Here is a 27,309-nt window from a genome sequence, read left to right on the forward strand (position 1 = left end):
ATTATCATTGTGTATCTAAGTTCCTCTTTGTTCTCTGTTCATTTGTCGGTTCTCGTTGTCAAAATGTGAAAATGTATATAAAGGTAATGTTAAAAAAAAAAAAAAAAAAACAGAATATAAAATCCTCTTATGCACTGAAAGTATCCAGCCTGCAGGGGTCAGTCTAACACTAGATGGTAAAGTCGGTGGCACTGCATAAACAACAGCAGTGCTAGAATATTCCCAATAAATCACCGCTCTTTCTGGAAATGTCCCAGAAAGGACTGGATGAAGGGGACAGAGTGTAAGAGGATGGGACAAGGAAGGGAGGGGAAAGAGGATCAGGACAGTTTGTCTTCTCATCCTGTGTGTGTCCCTTAAATCAGTATGTATGTATTTATGTGTGTGAGAAGACATTTTGAAGGGAAATAATAAATAAATGCTAATATACAAGGACATATTACCAAACCATGCAAACCTTCACCAGCAAAACATGCACAACCGCACATAAATTTGCTTTCTAACTCTCTCACAAGGACACCAGTTCTTCCTAGCCTCGATTCTTGATCGTTATAAATCTGAGCGTTGGACAAAACTAGCGATTTCCCTGTCAAATGACTAGATAAGAAATGATAAGATATGATAGAGTGAAGCTTATTTGTCTATTTCAGCAGTTAAAATCCAGATTTTTAATTTCTCAAAATGACTTCCCCTGAGTTATCATTTATGATTCAAACATGAACCAGCCGATGAAGAGCTTTCAGGACATGGTGGAAAACTGCACTATGGTCACCTAGCGTTCCTATTAGAGAACCAGAGTAAAACAGAATTAACTATGCTCAATTTGATGACAACTCCCAAGTAGAGCACTGCAACATCAGCTGCACTGCGTTACTACTCATTCAGACTGCAGTAACACTCTTTTATACGCAGGACAGGACAGGTGAGACTAATACAGGCGGCTGGATGCTTTTCCTGCATGTGCTCCAATATGGATCCTCGAAGGACACCTGCATGTGTGCCCAGAGCTGAAGAGGCACCTTGACCTGGATAGAGGAGTCTTTTGCCATAAATAAGTTATACATTTTAAAACGGATGAATTATGCATACGGACGTGACGCATATAGACTCTTAGGCTGTGAGGAGAAGAGAGGCTAAGAGCACTGCAGCGAGACAAGGTGGTACATACTTTATAAAGCCTGGATGAAACGCTTCTATGTACTGGGTGACAGTTTGATGTCACTTCCTGGAGTAGTGACTCGTCTAACTCCTCCAAATGTGTCACACAAGGTCAAATTAAGCATAAAATGAAGTGGTTTAAGAGCACAATGAATAACAGTATTTCAAATGAATGATTAGGTTTTTTGTTTTGTTTTTAAGATCTGAAGTAATTTTCATAAAAACATTAAAAAAAACTGCCACTGCCTGCTTACTTGGCAATTAATGCGACTTAGGTTTGCTATTTTGTTGTGGCAAACTGGGGACTATAAAGGGGTCTGTAACCCCCCCCCCATGCTAATATTTTAGCATGGTAATGGATATGACGGAATAGATCTGCTACACTGCTACACAGAGCAAGTGCAGGAACTTACTACTGCCAATTCATACGCAGATTACGCTGATGTGAGTATGTAAAACACACTGCTGCTGCACAAATAGCAACAATCAATTACACATAGCAGATCTATACAGGTGGAGCTGGGGAAGGTGGAGGGGTTTAGACGAACTCTGAAAGCGTGCTGCAAACTGCTATAGTGAATGGTTACCAGCCATTTAAATGTTGAGCAGCAAGCTCATTGGCTGCAGATGCGACATGAACCAATCACCTTGCTAATGTTATTTCACCTAGTTAAAGCTGTAAATCAGTTTGCGTTAAGGGCCCTTCAGCCTGTGCCTTCTAGAGTTTCATGACAGAACTTGGCATATATATATATATATATATATATATATATATATATATATATATATATATATATATATATATATATATATATATATATATATATATACACACACACACACACACACATACACACACACCCTGAAGTAATACATTTCAAGTGTGGCTTTAAAATGTATGTAACTACATTCAGTAAATAAGTAAATAAATCAGCTCATGCACACTAGGACACACAAACAGGAAGGATTATGTGAGATACACATAGTTCAATCCCTTTTAGGCCTCTTTAGTGCTTAAATCCACAACTAGACCAGAGACCCATCCGCATTGTTGTTCCGCAATTTGACACTTTCATTAACACTATCACACACTAAAGGTGACATCTAATCTTTGTTCCCACTGTGTCCGGTTTATCTGTTTACATAAGTACGGACACAATTAATCTGTTAGAAAACATGGCACTTTAGCAAAGCTTATCTTATCATGAACACCATAAATAAATCAACACATCTGCAGAGAGATAAAGAGAGAGCAAGAGTGATTAAACAGAGAGAGAGGGAAAGGGATTAAACAAAAGAGAGGGATATTTTTACTTTATGAAGATCTTATGTTTTAGGTTCAGCATGTTGCCAGGAATACAGATATAAATGTCTGATGATGTTGTTAGCAATGTGCACAAATTACCTATCACAGAGTTGGTGAGATAATGGGTAATATATATATTAAGATTCACTATTGTTACTCACTAAGGCTACATTTTTTATTTAGAAATACAGTAAAAATAGTAATATTGTGAAATATTATTACAATTCAAAAGTGTAATTTAACCATTTTCTGATTTGCTGCTCAAGAAACTATTATTATTATTATTACTATTATTATTATTAGTAGTAGAGGTAGTAGTTGAAGTAGTGCTGAAAACAGTTATGCTGCTTAATATTTTTGTGGAAATAGTGACATTTTTCTGGATTCTTTGATAAAACTTTTTTTTTTTTAATTATAATTAATTTTAAATATATTTAACTTTAAAATATGGAGATCCTTCAATTTGGAGATCCTATATTAAGGACAATACTATATTTGTCAAAACTTTTGTATGAGCAATAATATGAAACATTGATATAATTGCACTATACACTTTGATTGTCATGTCTTTCATAATCAACACCCATATTCATTTTATAAATGATCATGTTCTGTAGTTCCAAGGCTTCAGAGTGCAGGTTAAAGAAAAATCTACATTGTAAGGTACACAACGATATCAGGAGAACAGATATTTAATTGTAGTCTCGACTAGCTTGAAACCTGATTGGTTGTGCCGCCTGCCAGGAGACACTCCGAGTAGTAGCACTGAAAGCAAACCTATAAGCAAGCCTGTAATGATTATCCCCTAAACAAAAGTGTTTTATCTTGTCCTAAATAAGGTAAAGAAGAGGTGACCGTGGTATACACATCCCTCAGCCCATAATATACAGAAAAGGTACAAACCTTCAGCACAGTGATGTTCCATGCGTAACTCTCCATGGCCTTCTGCAACTTCCTCCCTTTCAGTCCTTCTCTTGCCCCGATTCTATGCAGATCCTCATGAAAGTCCAATCCTAAAAGTGCAATAAAGCAGCATTTGTTATAGTATTTATGAAAGACACAGACAATAATTGCTAGCCAGTATAACATGAATCTCAAGAATATGCTTTGTAAACATATGGGCAAAGACATCACAGAGTAATATGGGCGTATTGTTATTGTTAGAAGCTGTTTTTTTTCCTGAAACGCCGCCACAGGGCAACCGAATCGCAGTCGTGACTCACTCCATATATCATTCATAGCAGAAACAGCCACAGTGACAGGAAAAAACAAACAGAGCACTGTGACGAATGGATGGATGGACAGATGGATGTACTAAAATGCAAACAGTATGTGAAAAAAAGTATCTGCTTCAAACAATAGAGCTGATGAAAGGCCAACTGGACGATTTAAAAAACGTTTGTTAACAGCATCTCAGTGGCAGAAAGTAAGCCAATCTGAAGGCTGAACTTTATGTCAGACGACGCCATCAAAAAAAATGTTCTGCCTCGTAAACAAAAGGGAATTTTATAGCCATCACGAAAATCTACTGTGTCAATACCATGGTACTTTGATATAAATCATGGAATTAAAAGACTACTGGTATTTAAATGGTACTCCAAAGTACTTCAAAGAATACCATGGTACTTTCTGTTGGTGAATTTTGTCACAATTATCTTTCAGTTTACATCTTTCAATTGCGACTCTATATCTCAAAATTTGACTATTTCTACTCTTTTTATTTTATTTATTTTTGGCGTTTTTCCCTTTACTGAGAGTATAGTGTAGACAGCAAGTGAAGTGGGAGAGAGAGGGGGATGGGTTCGGGAAAGGCCTGCGAGCCATGACTCGAACTCATGTCGGAGCCCCGCCCACGAGACATCGGCTCCGACTATTTCCATAAATAAGACAAAGGTTAAAAGAAGCAACAGCATACAAGTGATGCCACTTATTGTTTCTTGAATGCATTGCCTGTTTGAACTTTACTATAGGTTTTCACACTCTTTTTTCCCCAAAACCTGCAGAACATACACTTGTGACATCCTGAATGAAACGCTATATACGATGTGGGCTCTCAGCTGCAGCAGGCAAGTGCACGTGTGTAAGAGAAATGTCTGAGAGTGTATTTGTGCAAGTCCAGACATACTCTCTCCAGGCGTAAGCCTGAAGGTGTCAAAACGTTCCCTAACACCTGCCCACCGTCCACTTCACTCAGCTGGGATTCATTCCAAGAACAGCTCCTCTCATCTCCACAGCCAAATTTATGCCAACAGACGCTGCTACTGCAAGGCTAGCTAAATACATGTCATAAATACTCTTTTTAAGTAAAATGGGCTGTAGTTGCTCAGCATTCATGTGATTTTAAAGAGGCCCCGAGGCCACAGCTGTAAAAGAGTACAGCCATGCTCATTCAAGTTTATTTGCTTACTATGTCAGTATACTGACAACATTGTTATCTAAATGAGCTCATCTGCAGCTCCACATGTTCAAGGGCACAGAGCGAGGAAGGGCTGCAAATGACAACAGATTTGCCGGAAGAACCATCATTTTCACACAATGTACATTTCTGAGCTGTCACCGAATGAGAGGACAGCTACGTGTGTTTGTGTCTGAGAGCCTTTGAAGTTTGATACAGATGAGAGAGTGTTTAATGACAGACAAAGTTGCCTTGTTACATTTAATGTGGTTGCTATGGCAATGGTGATGTATGGTGATCCTCTTAGAATAGGTTGCCTCCTGACTGGACGATCGGATGTGACATGTTTGCGTGTCGGATGGAATCGTTGAGTCGGAGGTGTCACGATGGAGGCAAGAGAAAAGGAGATGGATGAAGAAAAGGATTAAGGGAAGAAATGAAGGACAGGATTAAAGTAACAGGATAAAATACAGGATTGAGCGATTGTGATGAATTGAAAGAAAGATTGTGTTAGTTACGGGCAGTATTGAATAGCTGTCTCAATGCGGAGATGACGAAGCCCTCGGAAAGGGAATTTTGGCATGTCAAGTACTGTAGATTATTACGAACTTAAACTGTATAAGCAGTTATACAGTTAGTATATTTAGATCAATGCATGTGTGTGTGTTTAAATGCATATAGACACATGTATTTCCATTAAGTGTGAGAGTTAGGCCTGAAACATCCATCCATCCATCCATCCATCTATTCTGATGAATCACGGATGCCAGGGAAAAACAATGGTAAAAGCAATTTCAAGAGAAAATATAATTTTCTAGCCTTTGATATTAATAGAAACCAACCACATTATGATAGTTATATTATGTTAGACAGTAGCTTTGAACTATGCACGTTATTGTTTTATGCACATTTCATTGTTAAAATTGAGATTTTAAATTTAATGGATTTGCAGAGTCCTCAAACATTTTAATTTTAATGTCAGAGGGACAATTAAACAATTACTTGAGCTTTAGCTTAACGTTTACTAAAACTTCACATTGAAATTAGTCAGGCTTCTCTAGTAAAGTGCAGATGCAATGTAACGGCTCCACCATAACAAGAATGTACAGCAAGGCTTATTATGTCTTATGATTATGTACTATTACAAATAATTGGAAAAGAAATGCAATTTCTTTTTTTTTATATATTTTTCTATTAATCTATTTGTCTGTATTTACAATGCATATCTTTTTTGACAAGCCATATTTTTATCACTGCACAATTAATCTCCTACATCGTGTCTACACAGATGTCTACACAAACTCCGCTATTTTAAATCCGGAGTGAATTCTGACTAAATCAAACAACTTTGATTGGACATTGCGTTCGAGCGATCAACAAAAATGTCTGTGATTGGCTCCATTTTTCACCGCTGCAAAAACACATATTAATAGAAACATTTGACGTTCAGAGCGCAAACACAAATACGCACTGAAGTGTTCTCCAATATGATATTATTACAGTATCTACTGAGGGTGCTCTTGCTTTCATTTGAGGGCGATAAGCATTTGACTTTGTAATGTTTTTTTACCCATGTTTTAATTGTTTGACAAAAATTATGTACACTCTTAAAAATGCTGGGTTGTTTTGACCCAATTTTGGGTCAAATATGGACAAACCCAAATGTTGGATTAAAAACGCAATTTATAAATTTAACCCAAAAGCTGGGTTTGTCCATATTTGACCCAAAATTGGGTCAAAACAACCCAGCATTTTTAGAGTGTATGATCAAACATTAATTGGCGGACTCCCTGCAGTAACGTTGCGGACCCCCGGTTGAAGACCCTTGCCTTAAGCAACCATGGGACACGATTAATCATCTTAAGATGAGAGCAGGAACGGACAGTTATACTTGTCCTAGCTCTCAATCCTCTCCATCTTAATTACGTAACTCACTTTTAATTAGCAGAGTTTGACCGAAGTGTTTATTAGAATGGAGAGGTGCTGGACAAGGCTATCAGCGCCCCACAGCTCTCTGTCTCTCTCAAACAGCTGCCCCCCTCCCCTCACGCTGCTAATTAAGGTTCAGATCGGCAGCTGTGACACTCAGATGGACAAGTCCAGATCCGCACGGCAGAATGTGAGAGACGGCGAGTGCTAGAAACGTGTTTATTTTTGAGCCGAAACCAGTAAGAGCAGAGAAGGTCATTAGCAAAGGCATGATTCAACCTCTCCACCGGCGCGAGATAGATGGAGGGAGGTGGAAGGACATGAGATGAGAAAGAGTGGGCGAGGAGACAGCGCTAGAGCACGCCAACCTTGTTTATTTACTGACACTCTATTGCTCTCTAAAGCAGATTTCTCCATTAACATGGTGACACATAGCCAGCCAGGGGTTCTGGCGGAGCGTTATATAAAACTGATTGTTTCGACTTTAGGTTCCAATTGGATACGCTGCATTCAAAGCTGCTGTAAAATTACTATAAACACACATACATATTAATGCACACATTCTGTATTAATGCATTGTGTTGCTTGGAAACCACAAACAATGAACTATAGTTCTTGGCGGAAGATTTTAGATTATTTCCCATTTTTATCAATAACAATTACAGACTTAATTGTGTTATGTCATGCCTAATGCCACGGTCACACTAGATGCTGCACTAAATTGACTTCCACTGATAAGCATGTGGACGCCAGACACCAGCAACACAATCTCATGTACAGCAGTATCACGTTTTGTGTGTACAACAGTTACAATTTGGTGAACTATGACCAGCAAATTTGTATGATGAGAATAGAGGATCTACAAACTTGCTGTAGATGATATATTTTCACATTTTTAATGTGTAATACCATTCTAAAGTTTGGGCTTAGAAAGATTTGTTCACTTTTCAGCAAGGATTCATTAAATTGATCAAAAGTGACAGTAAAGATTTACAATGTTGCAAAAAAAAAAAATTCTATTGCAAATAAATGCTATTCTTTTGAACTTTTTTTTTCATCAAAGAAATATTAAGCAGCACAGCTGTTTTCAACATTGATAATAATAAGATAATATATAATGAAAAGATTATATTGATAAAAGAAGTTTCTTGAGCACCAAATCATCATATTAGAATGATTTCTGAAGGATCATGTGACACTGAAGACTGGGGTAATGATGCTGAAAATTCAGCTTTGCCATCATAAGAATAAATTACATTTTAAAATATAAAAATGAAAAACAGTTATTTTAAACTGACATAAAGTTTTACAATTTCTACTGTTTTACTGTATTTTTGATCAAATAAATGCAGCCTTTTCTTTTTTGAACTGTAGTTTGCTACTATTTTCATTTGTTGTTAAAAACAGAAGCCAGCATGATATCATATGCTATTCTCTGTGGTGTCTTAAAATGTGATTGTGTTTTCCACTGTAAAATCCCTGCTTCGCATGACCCCTCTAGGTGAATCACTTTATTAATTTATGTAAAAAAAAAAAAAAAAAAAAATCATGATAAGTTATAGTTAACATATAGTTTTAAATAGTTTTTCAAATAAATATCCTGTTAACATTTTCTCTCTCTTTCTCTTGCTCAAATCTTAGCTTTATCTATGTGAACACAGTCGAAGGCTTTAGGGCACAAGCCACCTTGCATCACTTCAAAGTAATAGACAATTGTGTCTGTTGGTATGTGTGTTTCATGCCAAAAGTGGGTAACAAAAAAAGTCCCCGGGCTATTTTATACGTCCATGAGGTCAGATGATTAAAAAGAATGCAAAAAGAGATGAAAAACATAGCTTTCCACTGTGCTCTGAAAAATAATTCACTTCAGCTACAAAATAGATCATCAAGGGGTACACTGATTATTAACCGTGGAGGAAAATATGTGTGTGCAATGGTTTATGCTTCCTGTTGCTCCATGAGTAAACAGACAAAAACATTACAGTCATTAAAAATGCCTAATTGTACTGTATGTGTGTTTGTGCAACGATACCTGCTCGCTGTGCTTGTGTAAGTTTAGAGTACACGCCGTCGGCTGATTCGATCAGTGTACGACTCGTCTGGATCATCTTTAGGAAACCAAAAACAGGAAACAGGAAGTCAGGTCTCAGCAGGAAGTGAGACTTCCAGATCAGGCAAGCCCTCCCCAGAGAAGCCCAAACTCACAAACACATACACACACTCAGTAATAAGCTGTATTGACAGAAGAGATTGAGCTGCATTTCACAGGCCAGATGAGATAGCTTCTTGCAGTAAAGCCCTTTCATTGTCTTCTCTGTTATTGCTACTAGTGTAATGACACTGTTTATAGCTAAATTTAGAATCAAGAGCATGCACGCATTAATACACAGTATATGCACCCACATATGATAAACTGCTTAGGCACTGAGTTTTTATGATGTGAATCAGTATGTTGTGAACCTGAAAGCACCAACATAGAAATTCATGCTGGTCTAATCTGGTGTTGTCAGAGATTTGTCAAATAAATTATTCAAAATTGAATACATTCCTGATTTACAGTCTAACAAATACTTTGACACTTGACAAATCATAGTTATTTTGACACTGATGGAGGCCTAATTCAAAGTGGAAATCCTACACAGCCAATCTGTACTTGGGCTGACGTGCACTGACACACACACACACACACACACACACACACACACACACACACACACACACACACACACACACACACACACACACACACACATGTCTGGTGCACTATCTTTGTGAGGACTCTCCATAGACGTAATGGTTTTTATACTGTACAAACTGTATATTCTATCCCCTTACACTGCCCTTACCCCTAAACCTACCCATCACAGGAGACATTCTGCATTTTTACATTTTCAAAAAAACTAATTCTGTATGATTTATAAGCTTTTGTAACCATGGGGACCTCAATTTAGGTCCCCACGGTGACACGAGTCCCCATGAGTCTGTGTGCATTCAGGTTTAAGTCCCCACCGGTGTAGAAAAACATGTCCACACATACACACACACACACACACACATCTGGTTCGCTATCTTTGTGGGGACTCGTCATAGACGTAATGGTTTTTATACTGTACAAACTGTATATTCTCTCTCCCTTACACGAACCCTACCCCTAAACCTACCCATTACACAAAACTTTCTGCATTTTTATATATCTATATATATATATATAAAAACTTATTCTGTATGAATTATAAGCTTGTTTCCTCATGGGGACCTCACACACACCACATTCCTGCATACATTATATATAAGGATGTCTGCTCATATCAAAATGGAATTGTGTCATGAAAGAGAAAATACACAGCAGGGTGTGATAGAGCAGAAAGGATGCGTAATACAATCAAACACTTTCACATCTTTGCAGAATTTAATCTGTTAAATTCCCGTTATAAAGGAACAAGCCAGAAAGAGCAGAATGTTGCAGTTATTCTGCTGTAGGCTATGACTGAATTCATAAACGCAGCTCCAGTTAATATACACAGGGACTTATGTTTAACTAAATACATATTTGGATTTATTTAGATAAAATATTCAGGATATATGTTTATATATTCACTATGTATTGTGGAGTTATGATATAATATTCAGATTGTCAACTACTGTATATATTCAGTACATAGGATTATTAACACATATTTACAACTATATTCAGGGTATATGACAGTATATTAAGATTTGCAAGTATATACAACTATATATGTAGGATTTATGAAAATATATTCAGATTTACAACAGTTTATTCAGGATTTATGACATTACATGTATAATCTGATTTGGAAGTACGTACAGTATATTTATATTTATAGCTATATAATCAGTATTACTGATTATACATTCATATTTGCAACTGTATTTTTAGATTTACAAAAATAAATTCATTATTTATAACATTATATTGAGATGCTATAAATATACATGGGTTCATGACCTCAAGGCTAGATTATTGTATTTTAATAAACAAACTCCAGCTGGTCCAAAACGCAGCAGCAAGAGTTCTTACTAAAAGCAGGAAGTATGACAAAAGTAGCACAGTTCTGTCAACACTCCATTTGCTCCCAATAAAACATTGCATACATTTTAAAATCTCGCTAATTACTTAGAAAGCACTAAATGGTTTAGCTCCCCAGTACTTGAGCGAGCTCTTAACGCATTACAGTCCTTCACGTCTATTGCGATCTCAAAATTCTAGCCAGTTGATAATACCAAGAATATCAAAATCGACTGCTGGTGGTAGATCCTTTTCCTATTCAGCACCTAAACTCTGGAATAGTCTTCCTAGTCTTGTACGGGAAGCAGACACACTCTGTCAGTTTAAATCTAGAATAAAAACTCTTTAACCTGGCATACACATAACACATTATCACCTTTCTATAATTTACATCCGTTATTGTTAGGCTGCATTATGTCAATCGGGAATACTCCCCATAACACCCTATGTACATCGTAAAAAGAATGGCATATACGCTAGTATTAGTCTCTCTGTTTATCCAGAGGCTACCATAGTTAGCCGTATCCGGTCCATATCCAGATCAGATGGTGGACCTGAACCTCCTAGACACGACCACAACGCAGCCCTGCATGTCAGCAGAGACAGTGTCTACTAAAAAATCCCCTGTAAAGGCCTCGTCGATATGACAGCCATCGGAACAGATCCCAGCAAAGACCATTAGAACCAGATAAGTCCTCTGCACAGATCTATGACCAGGCAGCTTCATCTCCATACTGGCATGATGAATCCGATCTTTAAGCAAAAGGCACTGGATACAACATTTGAATGCTACCAATCCACAATGTCATTTCTGAATCATAATCACACAGTGTGGGTTCATTGGCCAGAAGAGAACTGGCCCCCCGACTGAGCCTGGCTTTTAAATACGCTTTTTTCTCAGATCTGTCACCTGATGGAGTTTGTGTTCCTTGCAACTGTTGCCTCTGGCTTGCTTAGTTGGGGACACTTAATATTCAACAATATTATTGATCTGCCTGCACTGATGCTGTTAAATGAGAACTGAACTGAGCTGGATGATAACACCACTGTTTGTTTTCTGCAGAACTGTTTTAGATGTAACTGTTTTTAAATCAACACTGAACTGACTTCAGCTGAACAATGACAGGATTTTCTTTTAGAGCTGCTTGTACAGCCGAAATGACCTCTGTTTGCATTATTGAATCATTTTCCTGTTATCACTGTAAAGCTGCTTTGAAACAATCTGTATGGCATAAAGCGCTATTATATATAAATAAAGGTGACTTGACATACAGTATAGAAACTACAGATTCCGGATTTATGACAATTGATGAAACAGGTTTATTAACATGATATATACTACAAGATTTGCTGGAGCAGCATTCGTTAATTCAGCCATATTGTTATTCAATATACGTTTGTTTCTATAAAAAAAATATAATGCTTGTTTTTTGTTCATTTTTGCACTACAACTACTAAACAAATGAATGTAATATTTGAGCTGAACTATCATGCATTACCCTCATGTTTCATCCTCACATATTTTGGTTCACGTGTGCTAGCACGTTGTTGAATTTCACCCTACCGTGTCATAAGCAGTGAGCACTTTACGCAGTAGCTCTGGAATGGGGCCATGGGCTTCCATGGTGGGGTAGGCCTCGCTGAGATTTACCATTACCCGTAGCGCTCGCTCACTGTTCAAGAGCCAGGAGGACACAGTCAGGATACACTGTTTCATGTTAGCTGCAGGAGTCAGACCGCAGAGCTCCTTAAACGACACCACGGCATTCTGGAGAAAAAGACAGCAGAGAAGACATTAGCTTTAGTGACCTACATGAAAAGTGCAGTTCAGTTTCACAATCTAGATAAATGTGCGATTACCCACAGCAACAGCACACAGTGTGAATCTGTTAAAATACATATCCCTCCGACCATGGAGGTAAAATGGATTAAACTTCCTTCTCTGTTTTTACTAAGTAATTGTTGAATGTGCACAAGAAGACACAGCACTGTCAAGTTGGAGGCCAGATCAAAGTCACGCACTAGATCGTAATGAAAGCGCAGTCAGCTCATCGAGTCCCGGAGAGATGCAGAAAGGACATAGCTTTGCCTTCTAGTAACTAATGCTGAAGAAATAAATATCTGAGAGCCAAAGAACTGCTGTAGCCAACAATGTTGCCTTAGTTCAGGAAATTATTAGGGATGATATCATACCCATCAGAGAAAAAATATGTTTCTATGAGAGTTCTGTAAACACAGAAGGCCTTTGAGAGAAGAGCAGCATGGTTTAAGTTCCCATGACATTAAGATCTCAGAGCACTTGGATTTTGTGTTGTTTAAAGTGATGCTGTGTGTATTAAAGGGTAACTCTCGCCAAAATGCAACCTAGGGTCTTTTTGTTAATCTACCCGAGGCAAACTTTCGTTTAAAAGCATAATTAGAATGGAAACTCAACTTTTAAGTTTGACCGTATTTTCGTTTTCGGTCGAATTGCCTTTTGAATGGGAGTGCTTGGGGCACTTCTTTGACAGCATCAAAAATCACTATTTTTAAAACACTAAGAAGGCTCGACACAACATGAAACTTTGCTCGAAGTATCACCAGGGGCTCTACACATGAACTCGGGCATTGAGAACATTGTTTGTGTACACAGAGTTTACTAAAAAGAAAGATTTTGAACAACTCACTGTAGCTGTGTCCGCCGGCATTTGACAGTCAAAAATAGTCGATCTCCGAATGCAATGTAACAGGGAGGAGAGTAAAGATGGAAAGCTCCTAAAGCTTAGTTCCATATAAATTCACGGATAATTTGTTGTTTTGTTGTTAGTGGAAATCAATATTGGCCTTGTATTTGAAAAATTCAGAGTCAGAATTCATTCAGTCAAATTCATTCACATTCAGACTATTTTTGACTGTCAAATGCCGGCGGACACAGCCACAGTGAGTTATTCAAAATCTTTCTTTTTAGTAAACTCTGTGTACACAAACAATGTTCTCAATGCTGGAGTTCATGTGTAGAGCCCCTGGTGATACTTCGAGCAAAGTTTCATGTTGTGTCGAGCCTTCTTAGTGTTTTAAAAATAGTGATTTTTGATGCTGTCAAAGAAGTGCCCCAAGCACTCCCATTCAAAAGGCAATTCGACCGAAAACAAAAATATGGTAAAACTTAAAAGTGCCGTTTCCATTCTAATTATGCTTTTAAACGAAAGTTTGCCTCGGGTAGATTAACGAAAAGACCCTAGGTTGCATTTTGGCGCAAGTTACCCTAGTAAGCAAGTGTTCTGATTCACGAGTGAGAGGGTGGACAGCTGCTTGTAAGCTTTTGACACCGATCATAATAATGCTGTTTTCCTGGCCTCCTGACACACACAGAGACTTGACACACTAGGGCTTCACAATTAATCGGATTAAAACCAAAATCGCGATATGGCTTAGTGCGATTGTCTGATCTCAAAGGCTGATATTAATTTAAATATATGCGCTTTGTGTCTCAGAGTGAAGTGTGGCACTGCGTCCTTTTACACACGAGCATGATCTGGTGTTTTCAAAGTCTCAGTGCGGTTTCAGTAAATTCTGCTCCACACTATTCGCTATTGGGTTGCATTTGGGAAAGCAACATACGGCAACCATATTCCCAAACTTAAAATGAGAAGCACTTAAACCAGCTGCCATCAAAAAAAGAGAAATAAAAAAGTATAATATAATATATGATATAGAAAATAAAAGCTAGATGGTTTAACATTTTTAAAATGAATAAACTATTATATTTGCTATATAACCATAAATATTAGTATTGTAATTTGACAGTTATTGTCATTATTGTTATATTATTTTACGTAAAACTTTTTATTTCAGTGAAATAGCAATATTGTAGTTCAACAACTACTTCAACTAAGCTTTAAAAAATGCATTTTAAATGGCAATTGCAATTCTTATCAGAAAAGTCGCAATTCGATACATAAGAAGATATTTTGAAATCTGTTGAGGTTAAAAAAACATTGGACCCCAATGTATGGACAAAAACGGTTCTTCAAAATATCTTTGTTTTTGTTCCACAGAAAAGTCCAAGTCAGGTTTGAAACAACACGATGGTGAGTAAATGATGACAGACGTTTCATTTTGGGGGAGAACTCACCCTTTTATACTCTTTTGGTCTCATGACAGCAATTGTCAGGCCGACAACCATTTCTAATCCAGACACATGTAGTCACATAGTCTTTCACACACGTGAATTTATATTTAGCACATTTATTAATCTGTCTTCCCTTTGGAGCCGACCCCCGCAAGACGCTTTCAACAGGATTTGCTATTCTCTTGGGAAAGTTTCAGAACAAAGGACCCCACAGGAATACCAAAATACGCTCAAGGACCCCAAAGGAATACCTAAATACGCTCACACACACACCCACGTACCTACTACCTTGTGCCGCAAAATGACAAATATTTATAACTAAGACTGATGCTTGCATGTAAGGGAAATTAGTCGCGTGTTTAAGCATAGGTGTCTAGGAACAGATTTGGACAATTTGTTCTTATAAAGAGAGCTATCAGCGGTCTCACACACCCACCCACACATATACACAAGAAGTGCTGCTCTATCTGCCTAATGCTCTATCCACCCCCCCTCCCCCCTCCCCCCCCCCCCCCCCCTTTAGTCATTCATTTTTGTTATTTTCAGTTTAATGAACTCTTTGCTGCATGATCAAAATTCCATCATTTTATTCACACACAAACAACGTGGCTCAGGCCAGGAGAGCGCGGGAAAGAGCCGCTTCCGGCACACAGTCGGATAATGTGTTCCAGACACTTCGTCCTGTGTTTGTGAAAACAAGCGTGTTTGTGTTTGCATGGGTCAGGAAGAGTGGGGGTCATGCAAGCTGAGCTATAATGTGAAAATGGATCAAAAATATAGTGTAAAAAAAGACTATTGTGACTATAGATCTGGGTACAAATTGAGCCATCGAGAACATGCAAAATCATGAATAATGAATTAGCAGGTGAGCCAATAGAGGACAAAAATCATTAAAATATCTACTGTGAATGTAAATTGAGCAAATTTGACATGTACTGAAGGTGAATGTAAGTAAATTCATAATCTTCTTTTCCCCCATGTTGTCCCAAACTCAGGTGACTAATGGAACACAAAAGTAGAAATCTTGAACGGGGGTTTTAAATTGGGATCTGGGGCCACAAGGGGGCGCTGGGGAAAAACATGAAAGTCCAATTTAAATATAAAATATCTTATTGTAAATTAAGAGAAAAAACAAATAAACGACTGAATAAATAATTAAATTTATTCATAATACTGTTTAATTCCGCTTTTAAACATTGGTAAGAAATCTTTTTTTGACAGGTAAAATAATATAAAAAAAGGGGGACTGGAGCAACATAAACATAAAACATAAAAAACAAACATCTGCTCTTAGCTCTCCTTGATATGTTCAAGAGAGAATTAGCAATGTCTGATTCATGAACGAGTCAGATCCTTTCAATGAATCAGCTGATATTTCACAAAAGAAAGAAAATCACATGGGTTTAGAATTTAGAAAATTCTAAGTTGACGCTACAATGAAACAAACAACAACTTCTGTTTAGAGCTATATAGCAACATTTAAGCAATAACATTTTCCCAGTTAAAGCAGAAGTACATTATCACGAAACTCTACAGATGCTCTTAAAGTTCTCATGCTAAGACAGCTGTGATTTATTGTTGTCGTTGAGGCATAAAGCTGTAGCTCCATGGCCATGAAACACTCATATTTACCCATTAAATACGGCAGACTAATTCATGCACTCATTGGCTCTGTGCTTTAGACACAATTATAAAGCTCAGTCTAGAATAGGCACGTTAACTTTAGGCAGGATGTTATGCTAGTAAAAAGTGCTGACTCATGACAGTGTGCATAGTAAACACTGAGCGATGTGCACGCCAATATGTCCATATTTAAAGCACAGCAGATTTAGATTTAGATCAGACTTCAATATGGTTGCAATATAAGTCTGACTAGGGATTTTTTGTCTGCACTGAAAGATTACTTTGTCATGATTGACCGAGCCATAATTACAAATGGCTTTCTAAGACTAAAATAGTTCAAGATGTGCTTTCAAAAATGAAAACGTAAAAGTATCCATGCCAGAGAAGCATAATCTAATTATCTGCATATCCACATTGGTCTATGTGAGTCTGTGTGTGCTGAAGTTGCTGTTTCATTAGTGTGAGAGAGCGGTTCACAGAAGTGACAGATCATACACAAACAACGCTTCCTGTGGGATTGCTATGACACCATGGAGACCATGAAGACCATGCTGTTTAACTGTATGAGAGAAACATGGAGAAAGAGGAAGCAGCAGCAGACAGCTTGATGTTGAAACTTTATAAGTGATTGAGCAGAATAACATCCTGCCAAGAACAGGATCACTTGGCGCTCGATACTGATGCTCTGCACTCATCTTCCCTGATTTTATTCCAAGATACAGCAGGACTAAATAAAGTGTTACACAACACATGAATTCTTAATAGCAGCATTAAAACCCTACACACATTCTGCAGTGAGTGACTGGCGTTGTTCAGTGTGTTTCCTTTAACTGTTTGCACACTTGAGCATGAAAGGAGTGTTTTCCTGCACCCTCCCCCTTCTTCTCTACTCTAGTGGACATGCATCAATTTCTCCAATCAGTAATCAGTGGAGAAACTGGCTAATAGGAAACGGATGCACTGTTTGAATTGCACAGTGACTTTTATGAGGATAAATTCTGGCTTTCTTTAATTTTGAATTAAACAAACAAATGGAAATCATTTAATTAGCTAAATTAAATACATGTAAAATATCTATTTTCTGTGTGTATATATACACACACACATACATTTTTTAAAATACAATTGTAATAGCAGAGTTAGATAATGGTAAGTTTTAAATTCAAATAGACCTTTAAAATACTTTTTTGCTGTTTAGTGGGGTTCCACAGGGGTCCATTCTGGGCCCGAACTTGTTTTCTTTTTATATGCTGCCCTTAGGGTCAATCTTTCGCAAATACCAAAAAGTTACAATTATTAAAAAAAAATCTATTGTTTTAAATGCTTCAAGTGAACTAGGCATTATAATGTAAAATACAAAAAAATTATATGAATTTTTAAATCTTCTAAAGATTATACTTATCAGTGTTACATTGTTAAATTATTAGTTTTTTAAAAGATTCACTTTAAATGAGCATAACATTATGGCAAAGGTAATCTAAATGTAAAAATACACAATGCAATATCGGCTGCAACTCATACAGCAGATCATGGCGCTAGCAATGCCAAAGTCATGAGGTCAGTTTGCAGGGAATGCAAGAACTGATATTATGGACACATTAACTGCACTGTGGATAAAAGTTTCTGCCAAATGAATAAATGTAAATGTAAGCTTTAATTACACAAAGTAAATGACTAGAAACATATTTTACTATAAAACCTAGGCCTAAGTCATCTTGTGAACACCAGAGAAATGGACAATGCAAGAAAATATGAATATGCAAAAACACAGATCTGTGATATAGGAACAGCACAAAAGGCATTCAGGCAAATTAAATAACACAATTACACACATACGTGCAAAAATGTAAAAACAAGGGGAGAGATCCACAGCAGAAGGTCAGCTAAACCTGGCCATATGTTTTCTGTCTCTAATCATCTAATGGGATGTCCTTTGAGGTTTTAGTCTTCTTAAATTAGGACCATGCGCTAGAGGACAGCATGTTAATTCTGCTGAGCAAGAGTCGTTTGAAATCAATATTATTTGCAGCTTGCACCCAATCTTTCATGACATGTACTAGAATGATGTATTGCCTTTATAACCCTGCAATTTTACTCTTCCGATAGTATTCAGTGACAACGCATGATTAACATTCTAGCATTTGAGAAACATCTGTAGTCTCACTGAGTTCTCTCATCTGTAAAAACACATTTTGTGAAAGATGTGAAAACATCTTTAGAAACGAAAACCAGGTATCCAGTTTTAAGGGCATTACTAATGAGCTCAACAACAAATGCTTCCACTCTGGATCTTTCTTGCATCATTAACTCTCTCACTTTCTAAATGTCCCTGACTTCACATGTAATTTTAAGAGCATGTTTTCAATACCATGTTGTCATAATCCTTGTTACATTCCTTTACCTTCCTTGAATAAGGCAGATTTCAAGACTAAAAGTGGCAGCTGATGCCATTCCACAGGGGAGAAATTATTTATTTTTTCATTGTAACACATTCAAATGGCATTGCAAGCAAATTTTTTACTTTTCATACCAAATATATTTTGTGCTTTGACACAACATTTATCATTTGGATTGAGTGAATCTACAATCTCCACAGTCACTACTATTATTGATTACTTCTGAGTCCTGATACAAAAATCATTAATACTTGTATATAAATATCGGTGCTTGCTGTCAGAACATTAATTTCTCAAAAGACTCAAGATTTAGAGCAAACGGACTCAACAACCAAATCTTAAAAACATTGAGCCTGAAAAGACCCTACCTGTACGTTTTCTCGTAGATCTGTTGCTTCCCGTAGTGGCTGGGTCGATGCCCTGAAGAGCTCATCTACTACTTTGATCCCTGTGGTCTTAGTAGAGGTGTATTCTCTTGCTTTGCGGCCCTTTCTCACAGAGAGACCCCTCTTATGGGCCTTACCCCCACCTCGCCGGTTTGTAATGGCAACGTGAACAAACAACGTGGTGTTAGGCAAAAACTCCCCTGTAAGTGACTGCAGTGGTACGTGCCGGTAGCCAGGAAGCAGGCACTCAAAAGGAATGGTGTACTGGCCAATAAATTCATCACCAATGTAGTCATCATCAAGGACAACAAAACGCAAAGCAGCCAATTCGGGAAGGTTGATCTGGAACTCGAAGCTTTCATCAAAAATCGGATTGTCACCATTTTGCGAGACAGTTTTTGTGCGTTGTTCTGTGCAGTCTGCAGGAATTCCATGGATCTCCACATAGATGTATGGCTCTACCACATCACCTTTAGCAGCAGAGCCTCGAGGCTTTGGTAGGTTTTGGCCGCTGATTACCTTGATGTGAAGGAGTTGGGCTGAGACTCCAGGAAGCGAGTCACGAGCATTTGCACTAAAATATGACACCTCCTCGCGCATTATTGCTGGACGCAGGACATAACCACAGTTGCCATTTTGCCTAAACCAGCCAAGGTTCAAATCCATCATCAAACCTGGAGTCTGGTAATTCATTGCCACAATTTGGCAACCACACTTCCAGAAGTCCTGTGGATTCATGTTGCTAGCATCAATGCGCATGGGTGTTGGGTACACCCGTGACAGAAAACGCTTATTGTAAGAGACAAAGTCCTCAGGAAACTCGTTGGCAAAGTGGTTGGCGTCAACCTCATTAAAGGAGCAAATCTCCCAATACCTCTGTTCCCGTTTCGACATCTCAAAGTCACGGAACTGTACAGACTTGCAGAGGGTGACTAGGTCAGAAAGTTCTTTGCAGAGTCGTAGTCGTTTGCAGCCAATTCCGTTGAGCTGATCCTTATCGTCACCACCCATCATTCTCCTGGACATCTCAAAGCCTTCTTCTTCATCCGTGACTTCCCCTTCAGAGTCTTGAGAGTCTGTAGGCAGGCGCTTCCCTTTGATGAGTATCTTTCCCTTGAGTTTCTCAGGGGAGGGCAAGTAATGGTCCTCCATATTAGGAGGTTCAATGTGCAGTTTGTCTCCAAGAATCTTCTTTAAGTGTTGAGCCAGGGCCCTCTGTTGGGGAACACTGCAGTGAGTGACAAGACAGAGGATTAGTGGATACTCTGAACTCTCGAAAGCATATTGGTTAATGACATCTAGAACTTTACAGAAGGCCAGCTGGGATGCAACAGAGCTACCAACATAGACTACGGGCTCACAGTCAGGGCCATCCCAGACTACAACCTCTATGCTTCGACAACCCATGCGTAGCGCCCTAACGTAGCTGCTGAGGTCCGATGAGCCCCAATAGTGATCTTCCAAAAGTGAGGCGTTGTGGGAAGAGTTGATGTAGTAGTGTGAAAGGGGCTGCGTCATATCCTGACAAACATGCTTGTGCTGCGGGTCAAAAATGTGGCACTCGGATGACAGGAGGTAGTGTGTGAAGCCATCTATGGACAAGTAGCCATTGTTACGTCCTTCAGCGGAGGGTTCGTACTTGTGCACAATCTCCCGACACATTTCCTCTGTGACTCCCTCCACTCCCTGCTCCACCTCCACAAAGAGCATCAAGTCTTTGGAGTCCAGGTACTCTTTGTTGCTGGAGAACTGCACCAGCAAGAAAAAGATCTCAGGGCGTGTACACAGTTCACAGTAGGCTTCTACAAACGTATCTAAATCAATGCCTTCACCATAGCAGTCCTTGGCTTTTTGTAGCTCTTTGAATTTCAGTTCAATGCGAGACTCCCTCATGCCAGGATTGAGACCCTTGATGATTTGGGTGGCCCGGAATAAGTCAATGTGTCCTTGCCTTTCTGGATCAGCTAGCTCAAACACTGACCCAATCCAGGATGTTCTTACACTAGGTTGATTGGGTTCGACTACGCCCACCATGTGCCGCCCATATGAGACCAGGTACCGTAGTCCCATCACCCAGGTGCTAACCACTTCTGCCGTGCTTGCGACCAGATCCAGGGACTCGTAGTTGTCTCCATATATAATTGAGAATGCACACTCATCTGGGAACTGATCTGAAAGGCCGTTGCTGCGTAGGACGGGTGTTTTCTTTCCCAATCGAACTTCTTTGATGCTCTTGATCTCAAGCTTGGCTTTCTCCGAGTCTTTCTTCGATGGCTCCCAGCGGAGCCAGCGCATGTCAGGGTCCAATAGGAAGTAACGATTGTACATGCGAGAATTGGAGCGAACTTTCTTCATCTCACAGCCTTCCATCATGAAGGCCATGCAGGCAGCTGTGCTGTTCATCTTGCGGTCACTTGGCATAGAGCTGAACGAGACAGTCTTCTTCCTTGCCTGCCTCTGCTTTGAAACATCCTGCAGAAAGAGCACAAAGAAAACTGCTGATTATAGCTGACATAGACAATCTAAAAAGGAAACATCCATGTATGTTTTTTTTTTCCCATTATCAAAGCCTACAGAACATGCTAATGATTTACAATGCTGGGAACAAAGGTCAAAAGAGCAAGAATTATTTTACAATAACATCATAATGAAAAACAAAATTTCAATAAATGATTACTCAAAATAAATCTCTCCCTATATACCAATACATAGGCTAATCAACAATTGACTAAAAAAATAAAACTAATCACTGCTCCTTTTATATGTCATTTTTTACTGGCTGAATAATTGAATAATTAATTGAATTGAACAGGATGCAAAGTTTACTTAACTGGGAAATACATGTCATTGTTGTAATTGAATTTATTCATATTTATTTTAATTCCACTAATTAAATTAAACAAGCAAGTCATTTATCCCTATCACATAATGTCACATTAGTTGAGTTCTGAATATCGCTGTGCTATTGATATGTTGATAATGAATATCAGAAAATTTCACTGGAATCAACTTTACTGAATTTTCAAGATTGTGACAACCCTTGCATAGAGCAATCACACATGTTACCTTTTCCAGGAAAGATATAGACAGATATAGACTGTAGTGAGCCCTAAGGTGGAAGTCAGTTGCAAATCAATGACAACAGGCAATAAAATGTTGACAAATTTACAAATATATACATTAGGGCAGACGTATCAAAGTAAAAAAGGAAAGCTATGGCCTGGATGAAATATAAGGAAACTAACATAAAATGCCATCTAAACCCACCTAGGCTAGAAATCCAAAGTACCCCAGGGTACCCCACAAAGTTTACCACACAGGTCAATGTAATCTATCACACAGCAATCAATATAAAACAGACAGGAAAGAGCAGTCAATGGCTGAAAAGACACTTAAATAAAGCTTTTAACATATAACCTCTGATAACAACCATTGGCTGCCCTTTTTTTAAGAAAACAGTACACCTACACATACATTCATGCTTTAAAACACATTTTAAGAAAGAAATATAGAGTACATATACATATATACACACACACATCTTTAATGTGTCTATAACACATCCAGACACTACCAATCTCAAACAAGCAAAAAGAGCATGCATACACAGAAGATCAGAGATATGAATATGTTAACTGCCAAAGAAAACATCAAAATAGATCTGATTACTTGGTCTAAATATGAACTCGTACTCTGGACTGGAGTCTTTCCAAGTCAAAGCACAAGCAGGGAGAAATACCAGGGGAGTCTTTAGCTCGATCAAAACCGTATCAAGCTCATATCACACCAACCCACCTGTGATGAAGAGGACTGCGATGACAGCTGAGCATCACATACTCTAGACACACATGTACAAAAGCATGTCACACTACACTGTTTAAAGGCTGCATTAAATAAAAGAGTGTTGTGGAAGTTAGTCCAGTAACTTTGAGACTATTTGAAGAGAGAGACCTGATCTGGTGGCAGGATGGCGCTGGCTCTGACCATAAACTGTAAAAAAATAGGCTCTGACACACACACACACACACACACACACACACACACACACACACACACACACACACACACACACACACACACACACACACACACACACACACACACACACACACACACTTTAATTTGCCTCTCCTCTGTTACCGCTATGGTCCAGGTACACACGAGTTTGAATTTGAATTTCATTCAAATTCAATACACTCATCGCACCGCTTCAATGAACTCACATCACATACACATGCATACGTATACTTTCAAGTATAATTACCAATTAGTTGAGCACCGAAAACTTTCATACTCCCACAAGTTTTTTTAAATGGTTGACTCCGATAGGGGAGGAGCCAACAGTATAAAAGAGGAAGCTTCACTCATTGTCGCTCGGTAGGCCGTGTGCAATTGTGGTGCCGCAAATAATTCAACCCGTTGTTTTCCTATATGAAACTGTGTATTGTGGATATGTGTGAACCTTTTTCATTATTATTATTTTTCTGTTTATTTAATATTTATTCTCAGTGGTAGAGATCTTTTTTATTTTTTTCCAGGAGTGGGCTGCCCAAACCCATTTCCCTATAGACTACCTTGTACAGTCTTCCCTGAATTGCTTTTTATTGGCTCTGTTGAAACCACGGTGCAACAGTAAAAAAAAAACGTATTTTACCTGAGCATTTAATGCGAGTTTGCATTCTGAATTGAATGAGAAAAAATAGTACATTTAGCCACAAAATTATGGTATTTTTTTTTTTTATTATTGAATGCAAGAGAACTAAACAACCAAATGACTCTCATGAGCCAGTTCAATTAAGGGAATCAAAAACATACTGTGCAACCAAAATAGTAATGAACAAATGATTCTTATAAACTGATTCTTCTAATGAATCGGTGTATGACATCAAAAGTACTGCGAGAGCTTAAGTTATCATTACTTTCAACAATGTCTGAAATTTTGACGTTTTGCATAGATGAGATTAGATGAGAATTTGCACCACTGAATATATTTTATCATATTGGCTGTTTATTTTTATATAAGCTTTAGATTTATTTTATTTTATTATAAATCATTTGTGATTTTAAACTGCGCTCGTTAAAATCACAAATGATTTACTTTTAGCTTCTGACCAAGGCTGTATCTCAATATTAGTTTTACTTGATCTTAGTGCTGCGTTCGATACTATAGATCATACAATACTCTTAGATCGACTACAAAATTATACTGGTGTTCAAGGACAAGCATTAAGCTGGTTTAGATCGTATTTATCTGACCGCTACCATTTTGTTTATTTAAATGGAGAAAAATCTATCATAACTCCAGTAAACTATGGAGTGCCGCAGGGATCTGTGTTAGGCCCTCTATTATTCTCAATATATATGCTGCCACTTGGAAATATTATAAGGAAACATGGAATTAGTTTCCATTGTTATGCTGATGACACTCAAATCTATATTTCATCACGGCCAGATGAAAACGCTAAATTATCCAAATTGACAGAGTGTGTTAAAGATATAAAAGATTGGATGACGCATAATTTTCTTTTATTAAATCCAGACAAGACAGAGGTACTACTTATCGGTTCAAAAAACCGCCCACAAAACCTCTCACAATACAACTTTAACATAGTAGGATGTCCTGTTACTTCATCCTCTACAGTAAAAGACCTGGGTGTTATATTAGACTGCAACCTGTCTTTTGAAAATCATATTTCATATGTTACAAGAACAGCCTTTTTCCACCTTAGAAACATTGCTAAGCTACGTAATATGCTATCAGTTTCTGACGCAGAAAAGTTAGTTCATGCATTCATGACCTCGAGACTAGATTACTGTAATGCGTTATTAGCCGGTTGTCCTGCATCCTTAATAAACAAGCTACAGTTAGTCCAAAATGCCGCCGCTAGAGTTCTAACTAGATCAAGAAAATATGATCATATAACACCGATTTTATCATCCCTACATTGGTTACCTATAAAGTCCCGTATTAATTACAAGGTATTGCTACTGACTTATAAAGCCCTAAACGGCTTAGCTCCAGTCTATTTAACCGATCTTCTATCGCCCTATAATCCATCGCGCTCTTTAAGATCACTAAATTCGAGGCTTTTGGTCATACCTAGGATATCCAGATCCACCAAAGGAGGGAGAGCATTTTCACATTTAGCACCAAAACTCTGGAATAGTCTTCCGGATACTGTTCGTTGCTCAGACTCACTCTCCCAGTTTAAAACTAGATTAAAGACGCATCTCTTCAGCCAGGCATTCATATAATACTTTTAATCCTACAGTTAAATCCGACCTCTAGTTCATAAACGCCAGAGGAGAACTGGCCCCCGACTGAGCCCGGGTTCTCCCAAGGTTTTTTTTTCTCCATTAGGTCACCTGATGGAGTTTTTCGGTTCCTTGCCACTGTTGCCTTTGGCTTGCTCAGTTGGGGATATTTGGGGATATTTAATTGAATTAATCAATCAACGATACTATTGATCAGCATTACCGAACGTAGACGTTCCACTAGAAACAAACATTGATGTATTGTTCTAATTTATTACTGTGAAGCTGCTTTGATACAACCTGTGTTGTGAAAAGCGCTATATAAATAAACTTGACTTGACTTGACTTGACTTATTATTTAAAAAAGATAGTCCCGTCCCGAACTCCCACCATTAATTAGGCTGGCTCAAACAAACACTCGAAACAGTCAAACAAACGACTTTAACATCCAACACTTCAAGTAATGTATCTGTATTTAGTATATATATATTCAAACAGGCTTGTAATGAATTGTGTTAGAAACCGGATTAAATTAGCAAAATAAAGGCCAGACAAGTACCAGGCAACTACCAAGCACAGAGGCTTGTATTTCATTTCCTGGAAAAAGCTTATTTGGGCACTTGGATTATTTGGACATCACTGCGCAGGAAGTCATATCACCAAGCCATGTGCATGCTATTGGGAGCAGATCTGTGAGGGTCGTCTGCACGTTAGCCTTGTTTCATAACACAGCTGTGTTTGCACTGAACTGCTGAAGGGTGTCTGCATTCAGACGGCTCCTGAGAGAGAATGGCAATGTCAGCGCATGTTTGAATGTCTCCCCATGTGACGAGGAGTAACAGAGAAGGGTCAGAGTGCACTTAAGGGTCAGAGTGCACCAAGTTGACAGAGAATGATTGGTCCCTGACCTTTGTCATTTAAAAGGATAACAGAACATACATCTACACAAAGCCAAACATACGAGACATGAGAAGGAGCACAAATGTCTTCACTCACAGCTATTTAGTCAAAGTGTCATCCTGTCTGTTAAAGAAATACACAAACATATCCTTATCAAATAGTCTGTTCCTACTTATATGTGCCTATAGGAAAGAAAAAACATGACTGAGATCTCTTTAACATCTTAATTATTTCTCCTAGACAGCAATAACATTAAATGGTAACTTAATCAGTATCGTCTCTTGCTGTCCAGTCAATAAAGTAAATATATAACTCCTTAAAGGGACAGTTGTGACAAATGAAGATTTTGTCATCATTTACTCAACATTATGTTGTTTCAAACCTGTATGAGTTTCTTTCTTCTGTTGAACACAAAAGAAGAAATTTTGAAGAATGTTGAATACTAATGAAGTCAATGGCTACTGTCAACTGGTGATTCTTCAAAATATCCTCTAACAGAAGAAAGAAACTCATACAGGTTTGAAACAACATAATGTTGAGTAAATGATGACAGAATCTTCATTTTTGGGTGAACTATCCCTTTAAAACAAGATCATTTTACTTGAGAAGCAAAATTGAGATTTTTAGAGAATATGTGAATAAAGTTTATTTTTTCTTATCCTGTTTACATATATATGTTTATATATATTTTAAGCATAGATCTAGCAAAATTTAGTGAAGTTTATGCTTAAAACAAGCAAAATCGAGATGAAAATGCTGATTATTATTTTTTTGTAGTGCTTTAGAGAGAAGACACTGTGCTCAGATTAAAATATATAAA

The 27,309-nt window shown here is 38.0% G+C and overlaps 1 protein-coding gene across 1 annotated transcript in view; it reads right to left on the reverse strand.

Moving 5' to 3' along the window:
• The window catches only part of LOC308700176 (inactive phospholipase C-like protein 2), a 68,630-nt gene that overhangs the window by 1,193 nt on the left and 40,128 nt on the right, over positions 1-27,309 (reverse strand). Inside the window, exons 2-5 of the mRNA XM_081381618.1 lie at positions 19,317-21,806; positions 12,383-12,586; positions 8,821-8,896; positions 3,368-3,477 (exon numbers count right to left, since the gene is read on the reverse strand). Coding sequence (XP_081237744.1) covers positions 3,368-3,477; positions 8,821-8,896; positions 12,383-12,586; positions 19,317-21,806 — 2,880 coding nt within the window. The remainder of the gene's footprint in view (positions 1-3,367; positions 3,478-8,820; positions 8,897-12,382; positions 12,587-19,316; positions 21,807-27,309) is intronic.

This window comes from Scardinius erythrophthalmus (genome assembly GCF_964197995.2).
Source record: "Scardinius erythrophthalmus genome assembly, chromosome: 1".
NCBI lineage: Eukaryota > Metazoa > Chordata > Actinopteri > Cypriniformes > Leuciscidae > Scardinius > Scardinius erythrophthalmus.